Source organism: Aedes albopictus, chromosome 1 (assembly GCF_035046485.1).
Source record: "Aedes albopictus strain Foshan chromosome 1, AalbF5, whole genome shotgun sequence".
In the NCBI taxonomy this organism is placed as follows: Eukaryota; Metazoa; Arthropoda; class Insecta; order Diptera; family Culicidae; genus Aedes; species Aedes albopictus.
Genome location: NC_085136.1, coordinates 61,521,931 through 61,544,471, shown reverse-complemented (window position 1 = coordinate 61,544,471; position 22,541 = coordinate 61,521,931). Strand labels below are relative to the sequence as shown.

Here is a 22,541-nt window from a genome sequence, read left to right as displayed (position 1 = left end):
GTATAAATAACACCTAGAAAATAACAAGTCTTGTTATTTCAATAATGAATGCATACCCAAAATTTCAATTGCTGTATTTGTTATTCCAAAGTTATTGAATAACAAACTAATAACATTTCTTGTTATTAAATGTTTCATACATATGTTCGATGACTTCATGATGTAATAGCAAATCTTGTTCTTCGGTTATTTTCACTGCAAAACTAACAAATACTACATCAATACCAAACTCTGCTCAAATACCTCCAACTGATATTGTGATGTTCTCATAACATTTCGTACAATAACGCAGCAATAACAATTTTAGGTATTAGAGCACATGTTGCTTTTCGCATGGTATTTGTAAGGTATGCCCTTCTGCTCGGGAACCAACTCTGACGACACTCACAAGCTATGGTTTTGTTCGCTTTCGTAAGTCCGTCCAGAGCAAGGTCCGCAGCTGCGCGCAGGTTGATTAGGGATGTAAATACCTACTCAAGTTTCACGTTGTTCTGTTCAAGGCACTCGTGATCAAAATGGCAACGAATGCTCACGTGCTTCGTCCTGGGGCTGTAGGATCCATTCCTTGAGATGCTAATTGCGGACTGATTTTTGGAGTAGATGACCATCATCGCCTCAACTTTCATGAACTCCGATAGCAGGTTCTTCCACCAAATCGCCTCTTGAATTACCCGCGAGAGCGACATGTATTTTGCCTCAGACGACGGAGGAGCTACTGTCGGCTGCCTCTTGACGCTCCAGGATATTGCTGCCTCTTGCATGGTGAACAGGTACCCAGACGTGGATCCTCGATCAGCAGAGTCTCCTCCCCAATCGGCATCGCTGTATCCTTGAAATAGGGGTAGTCGGGGTAATTTGGCCAATGGGGCAATTTGAGCACCACTGGAAAATCACCTAAAATCTAAATTTTTTTGAAAATCCATCTTGGAGCTCCAATACTGGCCTGATATTGAAGCGATTGAAACATTAGAACGAAGTAATTTAGTCTCATAGTAAATTAGAAAAATAAAATTGAAAATTGTTGGCCAAATTACCCCGACAAGGACTGAACAAAAACACCTCATAAGACTTCTCTTGTTTAAATACCTTAGATAACTTTCAAAGTTGTTTGTTTTCTGTACAGTTCAAGTTAATACTATATGATTCAACATCAAGCGAAGTTTGTATTGCATTAGGCGATATAAATTCTTCAATGAAAATAGGGTGCTCATATTACCCCGACGGTTCAAAATCGACCCAAAAACAACACCTTTTTCAAAAAACATTTTTTGGCATTTAAACACGATTAGACTATGATATTTTTATGCAGCTAGTATAGTATTATCAGAAACATTCTGACCATACAATGTACGAAAGATTAAACGTTGTTTTCTGCATCTTCAATCGACATTTGCTTAAGGTGGCCAAATTACCCCGATTTACCCTACTCTGGATTCTTCCTTCGCGTGAAGCAGCTTTTACTTCCACGTCCCCTTTACATATCGGATGTCACGCTTGACTGCATCCCAGTGCTGTCTTCCAGGATAGACTTACGGCGTTCGCTACATACGCAATATCTGGACGTGTAGTTTGCGCCACGTAAGATAAATAGCCGACAGCTTTCTTGAAAAGAACTTTCCGCATCTTCATAGCCTCTGCAACGTTTTTGGGAGCCATTGATTCCTCGAGCTTGACGCTTGAAACGGTCGGGGCTGCTTCCGGTCTATCGTCCGACATCCCAAAGCGTTGAACAATCTTCTCAATACATATAGCGATATTGATGGGACTCAAATGCATCAAATTGATGTGCTGGTGATTCATCGTTTGTTTTCGGTGAAAAAATGATAACAATTTTGTTTTGCCACATTGTCCATCAATATAGGCTTCTTGATCCAATGCAAGTCGTTTTTCTGTCCAATCTCTGGCGATCCGGATTCCCAGTCATCAGTGCGTGGCTTGTTCAAGATCCTTCATATCGAATTTCTTAATCAAATATTGCTTCAGCTTCATTTTCAAAGTGCGATTGTTCGTGAAAATTAGTAAGTCGTGCACATAAGTCGTTACAAACAGAATCTTGTCTCAGTCGATGAGCCAATACAAGCAGGTGTCTACCAACGATCGTTGCAGTCTAAATCATCGTAACACGGCGTCCAGTTTCTCATTCCATACGCGGTTTGTCGCCTGATCGAATCACTGGACGTATCTAATGTGTTGCTGTTGACTTCCTCTTCATCGTCGGATTTGGTTGCGATGTCGTAAGGGCAGTTTCTAGGCATTACAATTTCTTGTGTGAACAGCTCCATGAATCCGACTTGAGTAGTTTCTTGAACGCACGTGGCAGTGCTATTGCCAGCACCTTCGTTGAACACAATAACGTCTCTGCTTATCAGGAAACAGGTCCGATCCAGATCATGCATACGATAGCCCATGGTATCTTCACAGTATCCAACAAATATACCTTTTACGGCCTTCGAATCGAACTCCCTACGCTTGACCTTCGTGATAAGGATCATAACATTTGATCCGAAAATGCATGATGCCTCAAATGCTCCAAGTTTGGTTTCTTTCCTGTCTACATTTCTTCTGAGGTTTTTCCTCCAATAGACCTGGTTGGACCAGTTATGCTATCGTCGACGCCGCTTCTGCCCAAAACTCTTTCTTAAAATACGCTTCATTCAATAGACACCGAGCTTTCTCTACCAAGGTACCATTTTCCTTTGGTATATTCGGACATGTCTTCTGATGACGAATACTATCCTTCTCCAAAGCCTTGCGGAATTCTTCGTTGACGAGTTCTAGCCCATATTGTCGGTTTGAAGAATCTTGATTTTCTTACACTTGGCCTTCGCTTGAAAAGATTTGACACTTCTGGTTGCGAAAAGAGCGCTCTTTCTGCATCGTTGTCCTCGTCTGATAGTCTTCTTGCACATCTGGACTGCTTCGGCATGCTGAATATTGGCCGCTATCGGAATAGATTCAAAGGATTCCGGCTTGGGCTCCGGTTGCTCATCCGGATCAATTGCTTTTCCGTTTCTGTACAGCCCCTTCTTTGGGACAACGTCAGCCCAAGAAATAGAAGTAGCTGAACAACAGCTTCTTCAGCTGAAGTTTGCTTAAGAGCAGTTTGTTCAACGCTTTATACAGCCAAAATGATTGTTGGGAGACCAACTCGCTGCTCGTCAAACACATCGTCTCTCGCAGTAGAAATTTTCCATTTACGAAAATAAAACATGTCTTTTTTCTTTAGGAAGAATAATTCCTTTATTTTCAAGGTGTTACGTCTTTTTGCCTGTGTCTATAGTGTCTATAGATTTTAGTGGGTGAAATCAAAAGAAAGTACGCAAAAAACATCGGATTAGTTAGTGACACATTATTGGATGAGCATCAAAGATTTCAGGTGTCAGTCATCAATCATCGCGGTTTCCAAGGTAAAGCCCAGTTTCGAGTTCAACAGGAATTGTTCAAGAAACTTCTTGACCGATTCCTGGCAGAAACTTTCTACGGTGACTGCCATTTGAACTGTCATTTCTTCGCAACTGCGTAATGCGATCGAAGAAAAAACGGTTTCTTGAGCAATTCAGGCAAGGAATTTCCCATGCATCAAGATAGGCTGAGAAATTTCTTCTGATCTGCAAACAGCCCTCAACTACAGGAGGGAGGAGGTAGTTCAAACGTGTCAGATTCAATCTAATTACCTTTCTCCGGTGCGTCAGCGGTACGATGGTGTACGTATCGTACGATTCGATCTGGTGGTATCGAAGAATCTCTCGTATCGCCGTGACCTGCCACCACCTCCGAGGCCGTCCAGCGTCGCACGGGTTACTACATGAACCCGCAAATTTAAATTCTCAAGTAGTGCTAATTGTGCGCCATCTGTTCGAACATTCGGCACAGCTCGTTCAACAGCCGGATCAGTTCCTGTTCACTTCAGTGAAACGCCAACACCGTGGGCTCACAATGTCCGCAAACAGTATACTGACGTTATCGTGTCGATCTTATGGAACTTGTCTCCATCGTTCTACATCTTCATGGCTACGTACTGCGGCATAACTGAGAGTAGCAGCCGCTCCAGCTGTTCGTTTTCGTCCTCCATCTCCAGTCGAGCTGCAATACAGTTACAGGTGTCGAGGAACGCTCGTTGCTTAGATGACCACGGCCAAGTTGACACCTACGAAGAACACGATGTTGACCGCAAGCTATTTATAGGGAATATGGCGCATGTTATTCTAAGTTTTAGGCCTGATCGACATGTAAATAATGTCCTGAAATACATCTAAAATTCCTTTGCAGACATGTGGAACATGATGTGGAAAATATAGTAACATGTCCTGGAAGCCTTGTGGACATTAGTATGGGACAAACATCAAATTCTCGCTCCAGTCGACTTTTTTGATTCCATTTAGGTCCCATATGATCTGTACAAAATTTCAGCGCAATCGGTGAAACTATAATTTAGCGCAAGCGGTTCAAAGTTTGCATAGGATTTACTATGGGAAAAGTTACACTTTCAGATAAAAAATCCCAGAGGTCGCCCCTTGTCTCCTTATTTCAAATCGATCAACGTTTCTTGTAGAAAAATCATTTATGAAACTTTCCTTCGAATACCGCAAAACGATTGGAAGCTTGTGGAAAAAGTTATTGATTTATTACCGATTAGTGATCAAGCGAACGGCTTTTTGTTTTGTTTTATTAGCAGCACTGTAGCTGCTGCCTTGGCTGCTGCTGTGTCTGGGGGTGGTGATGCCTCCCGCCACCCCTTGCAACAACGGCAGCAGCAGTGCTGCTGATAAAACAAAACAAAATGCCGTTCGTTAGATCACTAATCGGTAATAAATCAATAACTTTTTCCACAAGCTTCCAATCGTTTTGCGGTCTTTGAAGGAAAGTTTCATAAATGATTTTTCTGCAAGAAACGTTGATCGATTTGAATTAAGGAGACAAGTGGTGACCTCTGGGATTTTTTGTTTGAAAGTGTAACTTTTCCCATAGTAAATCCTATGCAAACATTGAACCGCTTGCGCTAAATTATAGTTTCACCGATTGCGCTGAAATTTTGTACAGATCATATGGGACCTAAATGGCATCTATAAAGTCGACTGGAGCGAGGATTTATTTTTTCCATACAAGCGTGTCCCATACTAGTGGACATGCAGACATGCATATTCCGAAAAAAAATACCGAATTTTTCCGGAGTGTAGGATCGTAGCAATCTGTAATACTGAGTATGACGTTGTACCTAAATAAATTATCATTGTTATTCTAATCAATAAACAGTCAAGTCGCATCTCTACACAGAGAATTCTGCCAAATATCTTCCGAAGATTTCTTAAGTGTTTTCTTTCGATCCGCCTCACGGAGAAAAAAAATAGTATGCTCACTCGCAGTGATTGCGATGATACTTTTTCATCTGCGTTACTGCAGAATAATTATCAGTTTTTAATCACTTCAAAAACGCGAGGCAAACAATCATTGTAAAGCAAAACACAGTGGATAACTGACACTGAGGAAGATCACAAGTGGTAGTCGAAATACGCGTATCTGTCACAGGATAAGCAACATAGGGCGGAATTAAAAGGTACGAAACTGATTACACTCATTCGGAATATTGGTTTGATTTAACCGCCGGATTAGTAAAATCAAACGTATATTTTGGTTTGTTTAAGGCAGTTAAATCAACCTAAGATGTAGCAAAAATAAACGACTGCATTTCGGTAAAAATGACAAAACATTGGTTTGAAGTAACTGACTTCGGCTATTATTATGAAAAATTGCTGGTAGTAGAAATACAAATTTGCCGGTTTGTATCAAACCGAGCTCGTGGTTTTGAAATAACAAATTTGCGATTTAAAACTACTATTTATTTATATTGAGATTCAACAAACGCGTATGTTGTTTCAAACTGTACTGTTTTGTCTCCGTGCTAGAAGTCGTAAGGAAAACCTCTCCTGAAAACTAAGTGCACTAGTGAAAGGCATGTGGAAAGTTTCTGAAATACACGTGGAATAGGTTTCGCTGTATTCAAATTCTGAGGAATTTCTCCCGTACAATTAAAAGAATCTGTCTCATGAATTCCCAATATTCTCTTTCGGAGATTTTGAATAGTTTTTTCCAAAGAATATCTCTCGGCTATCTTGTATTGTTAGTAACCTGTATCATTTTTCACTGGAAGTCATATTTTTCCGTCCTTGATCTTCATGAATCCTTCAAAGTTTTTCCAGTTATTCCCTAGGAAAAACAGTGTGAACATTTTCAAAACATTTTTTTTTCAACATATCCCAACATTACCTCTAAGATTCATCTATTCAAGCATGGAAACGCATAGCATAGGATAAACATTGACCAGATTGTAGGGCCAGTAAGTCTATGCTGAGCTGATATCAACTGTCCACAATTCCCTACTCCACATCAAACGTGCTCGCGATCTAAGCAAAGTGACTCAGGACGGACGAATGCGCCTCATAAGCAGTTCAAAATTTACATACTTACCCACCACTCTCACTAGCACATGCTTAGCCTGGCCCGGGTCTTGCCGCGCCGTCCGTCTTGGATCCCTCTTACCCATGGCAGGCATACTATGATCCAATCTAACGTCGATGTCGTCGCCGCCGCCGTCGTCGTCTTTTCTGTTGCTTTGCTGCGCCTCCGCGCACTTTCAACGAATGACTTCCATTCAGTTTCGTTCGAGACGCTGCCCGGATCAAGCCGCGATGCGCGCGCGTATTTTCTAGAGAACCGCCGTCTGCTGAATCGAACCGTTTGTACTCTTCTGCTAGCTGTCTTCAGTCGCTGATCAGCTGCCGAGGGGCTAGACGATTGTTCTCCAAACAGGGGGGCGTCGCGCGTGTGTTCTGTGCGTGTGACGTAGTAGGCCGCGACCACCGACCAACCGATCGACCGGTGTTATTTCAGTGTGTCAAGTGCCTGGTTGTGCGAGTTTTAATGTGGTTCTGGTAAATTACAATCGAAACCAGTGTGTGCGAGTGCGCGTTGTTCGGAGGAAGCAGGAACATGAATAGTGGTGCCACCTCAGCTGCCATCCACCAGGATTCGCTGACCTTGGATGACATGAAGGGATTGGCGGTGGCAGCGGCGGCAGCGCGACAGGGGAATCTCGTCGCCAAGATGTCCAACGGTAGTAGCAACGGTGTTAATGGCAACAGTGCCAATAATAACAATAGTCCGAGTACTAACAACAATAACAAAGTGACTACTAACAACAACAACAACAGCAACGGAGCAGGCGGCGGCGGCAGCAGCAGTCAAAATGTGCTGTTTGCTATGGCGACGGCTGCCGTGGTGTCCGCCGCCGAGATCGAAGACAACAAGCTCGGCGCCAACGATAAGGAGAAGCTGACCAAAGCGGTGATGAAGGTGTTCGAAGAGTACAAGTGGACTCCGCCTACTAATGTGGTCAAGTAAGTCAAAGTGAGGGGGAAACCAGGGCGGGGGATGTCGCACGATCGATTTACTATTGGATTGGTGTCTGATGATCGGCTGTGCAGTTGCTGGTGGGGTGATCTCAAGGGTGATCTTCATTGTTTTTGTTTTCAGCGATGGTTTAATCAATTAACGATTATCATGGCGATCACCGTTTTGTGTTTATTTGTAAGATGCTGCTTGCCACTCTGCAATCTGTTGGCTAGCAAATGTCACAAGTTTATAAAACAACTCAAGTATATACACTTGGATTCATTTAAACGATGTACTTAACATTTTTTCTTATTTTCAAGTAAATTCTTCACTTTGAACTACCGTGGCAAGCTTTGTCCTGACTACTGAGTTCTTCAACATTCCTGGCAAGTGTAGGGATCATAAGGGATAATCCCAAGATAATTCTTCTGGAGGATCGACTGAGGATTTTAATCTACGATTTTAACGGCTATGCAGTCTTTTAATATGGGAATACGAGGTTTATTATTTGCCCGACGTTTCGACACTGGGGTTTTGTGTCATTAATTACCCCTGAAGATGACACAAAACGCCAGTGTCGAAACGTCGGGCAAAAATATACCTCGTTTTCCCATATTAAAAGACTGCGTAGCCGTTTGAATCGTAGATAAGGGATATTAAATATAGAATAAGAGTACAATCCTGTTCAAGGAACTACGGCATAAGAAAATGCATCGAGGAGTAGAGATGAGAATTGTTAAGACCGTCGTTATAGAGAAAAGTTGAATCATAGTAGGCGTATAATGAAGCTTCAAATGTGAACTCAATTTGTTGGTTAGCTTTCACGATAATAAACGTGTTTAACAGAAAATGTAAAGTGCTTTGAATTGAAAATTAAAAAAACGAACCAAGAATATTCCGATCACTACAGCAAGGTTCATTTAGAAGGGATAAAAAAACATTTTTTTTTTAATTCTCTGTCTTTTATGTGTATTTTGCGTTACAAACCTTCCTCGAGTGAAAACTTACAGGGCAAAACCTAAAGTACTCAAATTGGACGTTCTGTTCGTGAGCTATGCGTGGCCGGGCAGACGTTTGGTGTACTTAGAATCCAACACATTAGTTGTTCACATGCAGTGTAATTTTCCAAAAAAATCTTTCTCATATACGTCCAGATTATTCTACTTTTTCGAACTGGTAGCCTTTGCGCTGCTGTCACTTTTCTACCCTGTCCATGGGTAGAATGATGAGCACGAGAATGTTTATGAGTGGCTTTTGTTACATTTCCAGTCCGATTGGGGGTCCATTACGAGTTGCCGTTAGCCGATATCCAAGTTTCCGGGTCCGTTAGAGCAAATGCTCAAAAGAGGGTCAAGTGTCAGCCGCTCTCGGGGGGAAGAACAACTGACGAAAAATTGCAAGTGCCGGGGCTGGGATCAAACCCATGACCATCCACTTATGAAGTGAACGTGTAGCCACTACGCTACGGGCCCCAGCCATATTTGTTTTTCCCACGCCGATGTGAGATAGAAAAAGATTTTTTGTTTCGCCAGCACTTTACGAACCACCTGTTCAGACCTGATAGTAATAATAGAAGTATTTTTCCTGTTTGTACATATTTTTGACGTATTTTTCTTGAGATCTTTCATGAGCTTTGGCAATTTTATTGTGATTTCTGTTCTAACTGCAATACTTTGAAGATCCTCACTTATTTTTTTTAAGTACTAAGGGTTTTTTTGTAAACCTTAATGGATTACCAACAAAATTTTTAGTGATATTCTCATGAGGTAAAAAAACACGTTCTCCTACATATTTTTGGCATATCATATGGAACTTTTTAAAGCAATTAAGGTATGCCATTCTTGGAGGATTTCTGTCGATATTCTTGGTGACTGCTTAACAATTCCCTCGGATGATTTTCAACCACGGACACTATCCATTCCTAAAGCGTTTTTGTTTTTCAGAAAATCAAGAGTTCAGAATTCTTTTGCAAATTTCTTCAGGAATTTCTTCAAAAAATCTTCAAAATATTGTTTTAGAAATATTTTTGGGGATATCTTAAGTGCCTCCTTAAAATTTCCAAAGAATTTCTAAAGCGAACCTATAATTTCTTGAGTAATCCCTAGCGCCTACAGGAATTTGTGGAGGAACATTCAGCAGCAGAAATTTAAAACAAATGTGGAAGAATTCTAGAAGGAATTACCAAAACAAAATTCTGAAGAAATTACATTTTTAAAGGAGTCTCAGAAGGAATGCTTGGAAAGCTGGAGAATGCTCTGCTGTAATTCCAAGAAGCATTTTTTGAGATATTTCTGGAGATACGCCAAGAAATAAATCCTCAAGTGATTTCTGCAAGAATTCCTAGAATAATATTTGACGGGAATCCCGAAGAGTCACCGGAATAATTTCTGAAAAAAAAAACACTGAAGAAAGGCTTTCATCAATCAAAAGAGAAGTTTATAATGCAACCCCAGGAGGAATATTTGAGGATCTTCTGAAAAACCCCCGAGAGGAATTTCTAGAAGAATCTCCTGAGGTATCCCCAGGCAAATTTCTGAAGAATCGCCTTAAAGAATCCTGAAGTAATCGTAAGAAGAACTCCCCTATAATCTGTTTAGGAATTTTTGGACGAATATCTGATGAAACGGCTCAAACATCTAAAAAATCCTGTCATAATTTAAAAAAAAATCGGAAAAATATTTCTCCCATGATTTTTATCCGCTTTACTTTTTGTTTAATATTCTTTGAAAAATATTGGACATATTTCAGAAGCAATTTCTAAGTAACTACCTTGTCCTAAGTCTATAAATTTGCTGGTCCTTGGGTCGATATTTTCCTTTATCTGGAATGAAAATTACAAAATTATATTATTCTGAGGAGCGGCAAAAGTGTTGCATTTGTAATTTTTTAATTATGCTTATGCTATTATTATGCTTCGGCACACACGTCTACTCGGGAGTTTTTTTTTCTTTATTTACTTATTGTACTTACAGCTCTTTTGTCCTCTAGGGCACACTACGTGAGCGGGGGTCATTATAACTACTGTAGGGAACAGAGTTTGAGAAATCTTTTTCCTATTTTACAACTGGCACTGATAGCTACGCTGCTGCTTCTCTTCTACTTCATCGACGGTAGAACGAAGAGCACGTGATGTTGTTGCTGTTGTTTCATATCAGTCCATTGGAGTCCATTTGGTATCGGCTTAGGTCGGTCATCCATATTCCGGGTATCGTTAGAGCATTTGCTCAGAAGAGGGTCAGTTGTTAATCGACGTGTCGGCTTGACGAAAAGTGGGCTGGGAATTGAACCCATGACCATCCGCATACAAAGCGAACGTGTGATCCCCACGAGCACGGAGCCGCACCACTCAGGAGTTGCTCAGGAGTTGCTTCAGAAATTTATCCAGAACGGTTTTTAGGAAATTTTCCATGGATTTCTTCAGAGAAAAGTCTGAGGATTCCAAGAAATCTATATCTAGGCTCAGTGTACCAGTTATGGCTACAGTACCTCAAATTCGCCATAGTTGATTTTCAACCTTTAAAGATGCAAATCAACAAGAAAAAATTCGTGAACAACAGATCACGTTCACAAAGATTCCCCCAAAAACTTCTCGAAGGATGTTCTATTAAATCTTTTGTTTTAAATGCTGCTCTAAGGATAGTTTTGGGAAATTAACCGGGGATTGTTACGAAGAATCCTCCATGAATTCATTTAAAAATCAGCTCCAGAAATTCCTATATTTTCCATGTGTTCTTAAGGAAATGCTCCAGATTTTTTGCAAGGGTTCTTTAAGAAACCAAGAAAAAGCAGAGTTTCCATGAAATGCTTTCACAAATTCCTTCAGTGTTTCATAAACAATTAATTCAAAGTTTCCTCCAGGAGCTCAGGGTTGTTACAACTGCGCGGATTTCGCGAATTCCGCGGATTTCGCGATTTTCGCGGATTTGACGCGGATTTACCCATGGAATTTGGCCCTCGCGCGGATTTGGCGCAGAAATGGTTTTTGTAGTGTGTACAGCGAAATATTTGAATGATTATCGACACTTGAATTAAAAATTATGAAAAGTAAATATTTGTTTAGCCCTCCTAAGATGTTAGAATTTTCGCACTACGATAGCGTAGTGTACGTTCAGCGTGCCTGACTGGGTCATATTGACAACAACATCCTACTAGTGAAGAATTTGGAGCAAGTTTTCGTTTTGGTTTACGGTAATCGTTTACGAATTTCATCAGCTCTTCAAAATATTTCTCTGAAGAAATTGTGCAACGATTCCTCCAATATTTCCATTGCGGGTATGATGTGCATCTTTATTCAACTTTCAAGTTCTCTCAAGTTTAAGTTTCTCAAACAAAAAAAAAACAAATTTGTTTCTAAGAATTCCTTCGAATTTCGACTGTTGGTTATGTTGGGAGGTATGGCCAAATGGCGTTCAGGCTTTGGAGGAATAACTCAAAAACGGATTCTTAAGCTTTCATTCGACGTTTCGGTCGCTATATTGTGCCTTCTTCTGGGAATTAACTATGCTCCGTTTTATCGTAAGTATGAGCCCACTGCATAGCCCACATTCGTCCCAGACGTATCATTCGCCGCCGGCGGCGGTGTTCCTTTGGATGTAATATCCGAAAGATATTCGTTCATCCGAAGCCGGAAGGGTAATAGTAATCTACCCGAATTACTGGTACAATTTTGAAAGGCACCAGCAATATAATTGGAAAAGAGATTTCTAGATAAATCCCTAGATTATTTCGAGAAAAAATCTCTCGAAGGGAATCCTAGAGGAAACTGCTAGTAAAAACTTTGGCGAAAAACTCTGGGGGATCTCTGCACTCATTCCTGGATATATTACTGCAGGAATTCTTGGAGAAACTCCTAAAAAATCCAGGAAAACCTTTTAGGAATTTCAAAGGACTCCAGCAAGTAAATCTTGAAAATTGTCAACATTGTCCTTCTAGGATTTTTCCAGTGATTACTCATTTTAAGGGACGTTTTCTCAGGTTTTGCCAGGTATTGTCCTTGGAAAATTCCTCAGTGAAGATATCACTCATCTACTAAGACATCACTCAAAAAAAGTTCGAAGTGATCTTATGAGAATTTTTCATGACTAGCCTTTTTTTATTCCTGTTCGGGTTTGTCACTGCGACCAGTTTTAAGATCTATTGTGACATTACCCGTATCCTTAGTGTAGTGCATGTCTCATTACTCAATTGCCATTGAGGGGCAATAAAGTATCGATTTTGATACAGTTTTTGTTTTGTTTTCTTAGAAAACAAAACAAGAGTACTGATATTGGCCATGCATCGGAAATCTAGCATCACCCTTGTTTTACTGCCAAATTCTCCCCAGTAGGAAGTTTAGGACCCGGGTTTTAACATTAGCAGCAATATCATTCCAATAATGGAACTTGTGTTCAGTAATAATGATTCTAGTATGTTCCTTGCGTACTAGCACTTTCCAGTCTTCGAAGAGTTAGTACATACATGGATCCCTAACCCAATTTGATTTCCTTTGCATTGAGTTTAGCCTCAGATGGCGAGGTTTTTAACTATATGCAAAGTAAAGTTGGTAAACTCAGTTTAATTCAAAAACTGGAAGTCACCAAAACACCAGTAGTAAGGACTAAATACTATAATTCCTTGAATTACCAGAACACATATTCCAAAATTGAAAAATAGGACGACACTAGATTTCGGTTTGGTAGATCTATCACCGTAACGCAACCCAAAAAGGCGATCTACCCACGCTACGGGCTCCGTTAAAGATCGAGCATCTTTTAAACCCCCTCAACCATTCATCCCTCAGCACGGGTCGCCTGACACCTTGGATTGGGGTTACCTGTTTGGTGGACTTTTACCCCCGGAACAGGTGGTCCGTAGTGCTATTCTAAGCCGGCATGAGTAGCCTTCTCAAATTCATACTGGTTTCCAAAATTCTTTTAAAAAAATGTTCGGGTTACTGTCTCCAAAACTATTCAGCAATACTTAAAGAAAGCCAAGAAAGTTCCATTCTCTTTAATTCAAAGATTTTTTTTTAGTTTCTTATTAAATTTTTTTCCAGTTTTTTTTAATATTTTGCCCACGAATACACTACCTAGTTCTAGGGATGTTTCTCCTTAGATTTTGTCTTGAAAAGATTCCAATGAATCTTTAAGAAATGTTTTTAGAAAAAAAAACGAGAGTTTTGCCGAAATGTCTTCAAGCTCACTTTCAGAAAGCATGAGTTGCGTTGATTTACGAATCAAAAAGTTTATTCTTCATCCAACACTCAACTAGTCCATTCCAGTTTAATGGATTTAATGGATTCCTTGAATAACGTGAAGAAAAAAAAAATACCTTCATGCTCTCGCGGATTTGGCGCGAATTTATTTCCACCCTTCTCGTAACAACCCTGGAGTTGCACTATATATTTCTGCAGAAACTTCCGAAAAAATTCTTCAGGGTTTCCTCCAAAAAATGTTCAAGAATTATTTCAAAGGTTACGTCAAAAATTGTCTAAGGATTTCTTCAGAAATTTCTTTCACCCTCCTAAGATGTTGGATTTTTTGCACCACGATGACGTAGTGCACGTTCAGCGTGTCTGTCTGGGTGATATTGACCCCAACAGTTTGTTCTAGATGACATTACCATATTTCAATTTAGCCTAGAATATGATCAACTTATTGAAAACGGAAAGTTTATGTCTGTCTATCTTACCGCTTTTCTTTGACTGGCTGGTATGAAATTGTGTTCATCAGTTGCCCTGACTGTTGGCCTGTTAATTCTGAAAAACTCAACTTGAAAGAACAGTATATTTTTTCAAGAAGAACATATTCCCTATGGAAAATACTCTAATGAAAAAAAAAAAGGAAAAAAATACAAAAAGAAATTAACAGTTTGCCCGCCAAACAACTCTGCAACAGTACACCGTTGGACAATGCTAACTCGGAAGAACAGCCTATCTATATCTATCTATCTATATATATAAAAATGGGTTTGTAGCTTTTTTGAGGCAACAAAACTCACGAACGGCCGAACCGATCAGCATGACTCTTGAACGGTCCCGTTCGTATTCATGATGGCTGTGTTTATATGTACAAAAAGTTAAGAAAATCAACTAGAAAAGTAAGAAAATTGATAACGTACTGATGGAAGGAAATCAACACGATCGAAATGAAACCAATCTAGAGTGCGGTGCTATTTTGCGCTTAACAGTTGTCAAACCACCACAAGACTGCAAGACAAAGTTTGCCGGGACAGCTAGTGTCTAAATAAACGAAGGCTACAACAAGAAGTGAAGTTTGTTCATCAGTTTAGAGTCGTACGTAAGTAACTTAAAGCAGTCTATGGTGAAATAGTCATCACGTTCAAATGTAAAGGAAATTTATACTAAACTAGCTGTACCCGGGAAACTTTGTCTTGCCTACTGCGTTTTTTGACGTTTCAAGTTTCTAGCCAAGCCCAAGTCCCCGGTCAAAATGTATGGAAGATCAATTTTCAAAAACTCGCAATTTTTCCATGTTTTTTGCCTCATAAACCTTCCTTGGGTTAAAACTAACAGAACAAAACAAAGACGACCCAAATCCGACGTTCCGTTCGTGACTTATGCGCGGTCCCACGTATGACACTGCATTTTTATATACATATATAGATAGATAGATACAGGCAATCTATCCTAAACTTATTGATGAAAATTGATGATATTGACCTAATCCTCATGATTTCTTGGACAGCCATCTCTTCGATAATTTTTGTCATCAAAAAGCCATCAAGTTGGCATGGTCTAGAGCAAGTATTCGGTACTAAATGATACATGTTCAAAACGAATGTTATGGGGATGGTTATTAATCTAGTCTAGTCTAGTCTAGTCTACACATACACAGCCAATCATTGAAAGAATCCTGGAAAATGATAGAAAAGACTAGTTCCATCATTTTTCTTGTCATTATTAATGATTGCAGTACATCGGAGATGCATTCTCTCTCTCTTCTTGGCGTAACGTCCTCATTGGGACAAAGCCTGCTTCTCAGCTTAGTGTTCTATGAGCACTTCCACAGTTATTAACTGAGAGCTTCCTCTGCCAATGACCATTTTGCATGTGTATATCGTGTGGCAGTCACGAATATACTCTATGCCCAAGGAAGTCAAGGAAATTTCCTTTACGAAAAGATCCTGGACCGACCGGGAATCGAACCCGTCACCCTCAGCATGGTCATGCTGAATACCCGTGCGTTTACCGCCTCGGCTATATGGGCCCGGAGATGCATTACTATCATTAAATCGGCCAGGCCTACTGTGCAGCGTTTATAATTCAACAATAAAAACAATGGGTGGGACATCTCGTACTAACCGCTCAGTTCATGGAAAAGCAAAATACTATGAAAATCGATGGGGGTGACGATGCTAAGAAGGTTATTGTCACCCCTTGGTCCTTGGTGCTTCCTGGGATGGGACACAGGTATTTAGTCCGTGTCCTGGCCCTAGTGCCTAGGCTTAAGCGCTATTGCTCGTTCTCTGAAACGAAAAGAAAGAAGATGCCCTTCTAACCCATTTACAGTAATTGGCCCAGTGTATCACTATACTACAATTTAAAAATAACTAGATCAATCAATAGTACTTATGAAATTTTAGCACTTTTGCTCTTTTCATCATGGTGTTAACCTTCCCTACAAAATGAAACCAATTTGATCGACGATACTCCCTCATAACAAAGAAAACAATACCACCGAAAATACCCAAAATCACCGTACATAGATTTGTAAATTTGATTTGATTTATTATGATTGTAGGCATTTGCCCATTATCTTAAACTATTACAACACATACATTCATTTCAGGTCAATTAATCTAAAAATTACATCTAATTACATGCTTAATTTTTTCTTTGGACATTGCAACATTAAACTGATTTCGATTAGCATTATAAAATGACATTATGCGATACATGGGTTCATTCCTAGCGTAATTTTGAACTCTATTTGGAATTTGAAACGGACGTACTTGTCTTAAACCTGATCGTCCTTCATACAATGAGACCTGCCCTGCTAGGTATGGAGAAACGTATCTATCATCTATGACATCCTTCAAAAATAAAGCATCGGCCATTTTCCTACGAATTTCTAGCGAGTCTATACCAACAAGCATGCATAATGATTTGTAATTGGGTAAGGCGTTTCTCCAACCTAGGTTATGAAGAGCAAACCGGACAAACTTTTTTTGAACACTTTCGATTCTCGTTTTATGCGTTTCATAATATGGTTGCCAAACTACACTAGCATATTCAATGGTTGAACGAACTAATCCAATGTAAAGCGAGATGATAGTGTAAGGATCGTCGAAATCTTTCCCAAGACGCTTAATCAGTCCAAACATGCCGTTAGCTTTTGCAATAACTTTTTCTGTATGTTCGGTAAAAGTTAGTTCCGAATCAAGCTGCACACCCAAGTCATTCACGCAGAATGATCTATTAATAACATCGGCACCCATCTGATACTCAAAATGAATGGTATTAATTTTTCTGGAAAACGACACCACATTACATTTTGACACATTGATCTTGAGACCGAACTTTCTGCAAAAGCTGGAGAAAAGCTCAATATTCTGTTGCAAATTTTGACAATCCTTCAGACAGCTTACTGGGATGAAAATTTTAACATCATCTGCATAAATGAGAATATATACTCCATCAAGAAAGCTAGGCAACTCGTTCATAACAGTGATGAAAAGCAGGGGGCCCAAATGGCTACCTTGAGGCACTCCGGAATCAACCGAGAATGCCTTTGATCGCGATTGATGAAGCTTAACGTACTGCGTGCGATTTTCTAGATAAGTCTGCAGCCATCTGAGAATTGGTCCTTCAATGCCGTGCTTCCTTAGAACGGACAAAATGGCACCAGTGTTCACCACGTCGAATGCCTTGGACATATCCGTGTATAATGTATCCACTTGCAGCCCATCCATCATCCACTGGGTGGTCCTCGAGACAAATTCAACCAGATTAGTAGTCGTAGAGCGTTTTTTCAGGAATCCATGCTGGCAAATTGATAATCTCGGTTCGATCCATGAGTAAAGTTGATTGTAGATGAGGCTTTCGAACATTTTCGGTATTGCAGACAATATGGAAATTCCTCGGTAATTTTCCACAGGCAGTTTGGAACCCTTTTTATGAATCGGGACAATGTGCGAAATTTTCCATAACATCGGAAAGTAGCCGCAACGTAAGGAAAAGCTGAACAATTCAAATAAGGGCAATGCAAAAGCTTCAGCACACATTTTGTTGCAAAGGTTGGGTATGCCATCAGGACCGCTACCTTTGGAGCCATCCAGCGTCTCGATTTTCTTGCGTACTTCATCCAGGGAGAGTGTAATATCTGGAATACGTTCATCACAAGGTGAAAATACGGGTACATCAATTTCACTACGCTCGGAGTAAACTGCGTTGAAATAGTCAGCAAATAGCTCAGCCGCCTGTCCAGCGCAATCAGCTTTCATTGATTTGTACGTCACGTTTACTGGCACACCAGAATCACGCCTTGTTTTGCCAACATAGTTCCAGAACACTTTCGGATTAGACTGGATATTTAACTGCAACTCGTTCATGTATGCTTCATACTGCGATCGTTGTTTAGTTTTAAACTCTCTCCGCGCTTGCTTATACACATCTTCGTCTTCATCTGATCTGCTGCGTCTGAATTTATTGTACAACCTTTTCTTGGTTTTTAAAAGTCGTATAGTATCAGCATCGAACCATTCGGGGAAAGTTGGGCTCAGGGATGCCAGATGTGAAGACATGTCTTCAATGTGAAGACATTTGAACTTCTGTGAAGACATTTATTTTTGTGAAGACATATTGAAGACATTTCAAATTATGTGAAGACTTTTGAAGACTTTTGAAAGCTTAAAAATAGTATTTATATTTTTGATCCACCCCAATAATTCAAATCTTGGAACAATTTCAGTTGAAATGCGTTTCAATTTTTGTTGATAAAAACTTACAGATTCCTACAGTTTCTCGGGAATTTCTCCAGGAGTTTGCCGAGAATTTCTTCACAAGTGCCTTGGGAACTCCTCTAGTAGTTCCTAGGAAATTCCTTCATGTATTCCTCGGAAGGAGGAGGAAAAGTTCCTCGAGAATTCCTCCTGGAGTTCCTCAGGAATTGCTCTAGAAGTTCTTCGGGAATTCCTCCAGGAGTTCCTCAGGGGTTCCTTCATGGGTTCCTTGTAAATCCCTTCATGAACTTCTCGCGAATACCTCTAGGAGCTCCTCGCAAATTCCTCCATGAATTCCTCGGGAATTCCTCCAGGAGTTTATCGAGAACTTCTTCAGGAGTTCTTCGAGAATTGCTCCATGTATTCCGCACAATTCCTCCAGAAGCTCCTCGAGAATTTCTACAGGAGTTCCTCGGGAATTTCTCTAGCAGTTCCTCGGGAATTCCTCCAGGAGTTTCTCAAGAATTCATCCAGGAGTTTCTCAAGAATTCATCCAGGAGTTCCTCAGGTATTCTTCCAGGAGTTCCTAAAGAATTTCTCCACTAGTTCCATGGAGATTCTTCCAGGAGTTCCTCGGGAATCTCTTCAAGAGATTCTCGGCTATACCTCTAGAAGTGCCTCTAGAAATTTCCTCCTGGAGTTCCTCGGGAATTTCTCTAGAAGTTCTTCAGGAATTCCTCAAGGAGATCCACAGGAACCCCTTCAGAAGTTCGTCGAAAATTCCCTTAGGAGTTTCTCAGGAATTCCTCTAGGGGTTCATCGAAATTCTTCCCGGAGTTTCTCAGGAATTCTTGCAGAAGTTCCTCGGGAATTCTTCCATAAATTTCCCAAAAAATCCTCCAGGAGTTACTCAAGAATTGCTTCAGGAGTTTGCCGAGAATTTTTTCCGAAGTTCTTCGGGAATTCCTTCAGAGATTACCTGGGAGTTCCTCTAAGATCTCCTTTACGAAATACTCGGGAATTCCTCTAAGAACTCATTTACGAGATACTCGGGGATTCCTCCAGGAGTACCTAGGGAATTCTTCACGAGTTCCTCGCGATTTCTTCCAGGAGTTCTTCGGGAATCTCTCCAGAAGATTCACGGGTAGACCTCCAGGAGTTTCTCGAGAATTCCTAAAGAATATCCTTGGGAATTTCTCCAAGTGCTCCTTGGGAATTTCTCCAAGAGCTCCTTGGGAATTTCTCCAGGAGATCCTCGAGAATCCCTCTAGCATTTTCTCGGGGAAACTTCCACGGAGGAGAACTATTAGGAGTTTATCGGAAGTTCAACTGGATGTTCCTATGGTTACCTCCAGTTACTCCTGACGAAATTTCTGAGGAACTCCTGGAGGAATTTTTGGAAACTTATGGAGGAATTCCCGAGGTGGAGTTCCCGAGGAATTTCTGGAGGAATTTCTGAGGAAATCCTGGAGGTACTACTGACGATTTCCAGGAGGAATCTCTAAGGATCTTCTGGAGAATTACCCGAAGATCTTCTTGAAGGATTACCCGAAGATCTTCTTGAATAATTCTCGAGGCACTTCTGCATGAATTCCCGAGGACCTCCTGGAGGAATTCTTGAATAACTCCTGGAGGAATTTCCGATGAACTCCAGGACGATTTTCTGGAAGTATTTCCGAGGATATACTGGTTCGAGAGATTGCGGGGGGCATACCCGTGGAACTCCTGGATGATTTTTCGGATTTCTTTGTAGAATTCGTGGAAATAAATACGAGAAACTTCTTTTCGGAATTTTCGAGAAAAACCACGAAAAGTACTAGGGAACACCTGGAGAGAACCATGCATAATTGCTGGAGGAGTTCTTGATGAACTTCTGAAATAAATTTCATGGAAATTCTGGAGGGAATTTCCTGGGAAATACCTGAAGAAATTCTCGGGGACTCTTGGAGAAATTTCCATGAAACTCCTGAAACTCCCCGTGGATTTCCTGGAAGAATTTTCCGAAGAACTCATGGCGGAATTCCCGGAGAACTCCTAGAGGAAAGTCCGAGGAACTTCTGGAAGAATTCTTGAGGAACTTCTGGAGGAATTCCCGAAGAACTCCTGGAGGAATCTTCCCGAGGATTTCTACTAGGAATTCCCGCGGATCTCCTGGAGGAATTCCCGAAATTCTTCTGGATGAGCTCCCGTAAAACTCCTGGAAGAATTTAAGAAGAAATTGTGGAAGAATTCCCGAAAATTTCCTGAAGAATTCCCCAGACACTTCTGGAGGATATCCCGAGAGACTGCTGGAGGAATTCCCGAGGAACTTCTAAAGGAATATCCGAGAACCTACTGCAGAAATTCCCAATTATCTTCTGGGAATTCCCGAAGAACTCTTTGAGGAATTTCTTACGAGCACAAGAATGAATTCCCGAGGATCTTCTGGAAGAATTTCCGGATTTTTTTTGAGAGACTCTTGGATATAAATAAATCCGAGGAATCATGCATTATTGCTGGAGGAGTATTCGGAAGACTTCTGAAGTAAATTTCGAGGAAGTTGTAGATGAAATTTCCGGATAATTTATGTAATTAATAAAAAAAATCGTTGAGGAATTCCCTGGGAAATCCCGGAGGGACTCTACCACAATTACTGCAGCAATACTTCGGTTGCTTCTAAGGGGATTTCCATAATATTCCTGAGGAATTAATGAAGGGATTTCCGGGAAATTCCTGGAGAAATTCTTCAAGACTCGTGGCGAAATTTCCATGAAACTCATTAAGGAATTTTCTTGGAGCTCCAAGATACACTACACTCTCTGGGACTTTTGTAGAAATTGCCTGTATTTTTTTGCAGGAATTTCTAAAGAACTGATGGTGGAATTTCCAAGGAACTCTTGGAGAAATTTCCAAGGGATTCCTGGATGAATTCGCGAGGATATTCTAAAGAATTTTTTGTAGAAATAAATCTGAGGAACTTCTTGAGGATTTTTTGGAAAACCCTTGAAATATTCGAGGGAAATCCAGAGGAAAACATGCATTATTGCTGGAAGACTTCTTGGGAAACTCGAAGTAAATTTCATGGAAGTTCAGAAGGGAATTTTCGAATAATTTATGTTAATATTTTCAGTAAAATTATGGAGAAATTCCCTGGGTAATCCTGGAGGAATTCTACCCCAAATGCTGCAAGAATTCTTCGAAGGTTCTTGAGGAATTTGCATGGTATTTTTGGGGGAAGCCATGGACGAATTCCCGAGAAACTCCTGGAGAATTTCTCGAAGACTCCTGGAGAAGTATATGTGGAAACTTGGAAAGTAATTCCCGAGGTACTTCTGTTGGAATGTCTGAAGAGACTTCCCGGTGAACTTTATAAATTTGTTAGGAAGCTTCGTCAGGAATTACAAAAAAAACTGGAGGAATCCCAGAAGAAACTCTTGAAGGGATTTCAGACTCTATGAGGAATTACAACGCCTTTCTTGATATAAGATGTCATCATTAAGGTCATCACGCATTACTTAATATAGAGCGCAGTGAGAACATAGCATAAATTTTGATTTTTAACATTAGTTTTATACCAAAGCCACAATATGGTGTGTGAAGACATGTGAAGACATTTCAACGTGCCTTGCGAAGACATTCGAAAATTTCACCTGGCATCCCTGTGGGCTACCCACTCGTCTAACAATTACACGACAGTGCCGAGAAAACACCTCGTAAACGGTGGCATAGAAGGCTAGTACATTGAAGTCGACAGCATTGTTAACATAATATGCATTGTTGTCAAATACATCAAACATTTCAAAACTTTGCAGAAAGCTTACCATTGAATCGATGATAGGATTCAGTCTCGATGCATCAAAGGTTACGGATTCAATGAAAACATCGTTCCAATTGACGGTTACCAACTCTTGCACAATAGCCGCGTGATCACATTGTTGTAGGTCTAGTTTAACACGTGTTGGTTGGTCTTGCAGCGTAGTCTCGTTGGAATCGTAGGTGATTTTATTGTAGTTCACGGTGAGTGACATAGCGTTGTGGTGCGTTTCATTCTGAATCAAAGGCTCGCACAGATCCATTTGGCAGCATTGATCGTCGTTGGTAAATGCAAGATCGAGAAAGCGATTGTTTTGATTTGGTAAACCACACACTTGAACCAGTCCACACGCAGTCAGTTCATCTACAATAATGGATTCCTCCGGTGTGCGGACTTGCAGAGGTAGGAGATGCAGATCGTCTTCGTTTTCACGGTACCAAATAGTGTTTTTCAGATTGAAATCTCCAATAACCATGAA

At 40.5% G+C, this 22,541-nt stretch overlaps 1 protein-coding gene across 1 annotated transcript in view; it reads left to right on the top strand.

Moving 5' to 3' along the window:
* Positions 1 to 6,662: 6,662 nt before the first annotated feature.
* The window catches only part of LOC134284967 (transcription factor SOX-8-like), a 112,127-nt gene continuing 96,248 nt past the window's right edge, over positions 6,663 to 22,541 (top strand). The window contains exon 1 of the mRNA XM_062844645.1: positions 6,663 to 7,394. Within this exon, the coding sequence (XP_062700629.1) occupies positions 6,988 to 7,394 (407 nt within the window). The 5' untranslated portion in view covers positions 6,663 to 6,987. The remainder of the gene's footprint in view (positions 7,395 to 22,541) is intronic.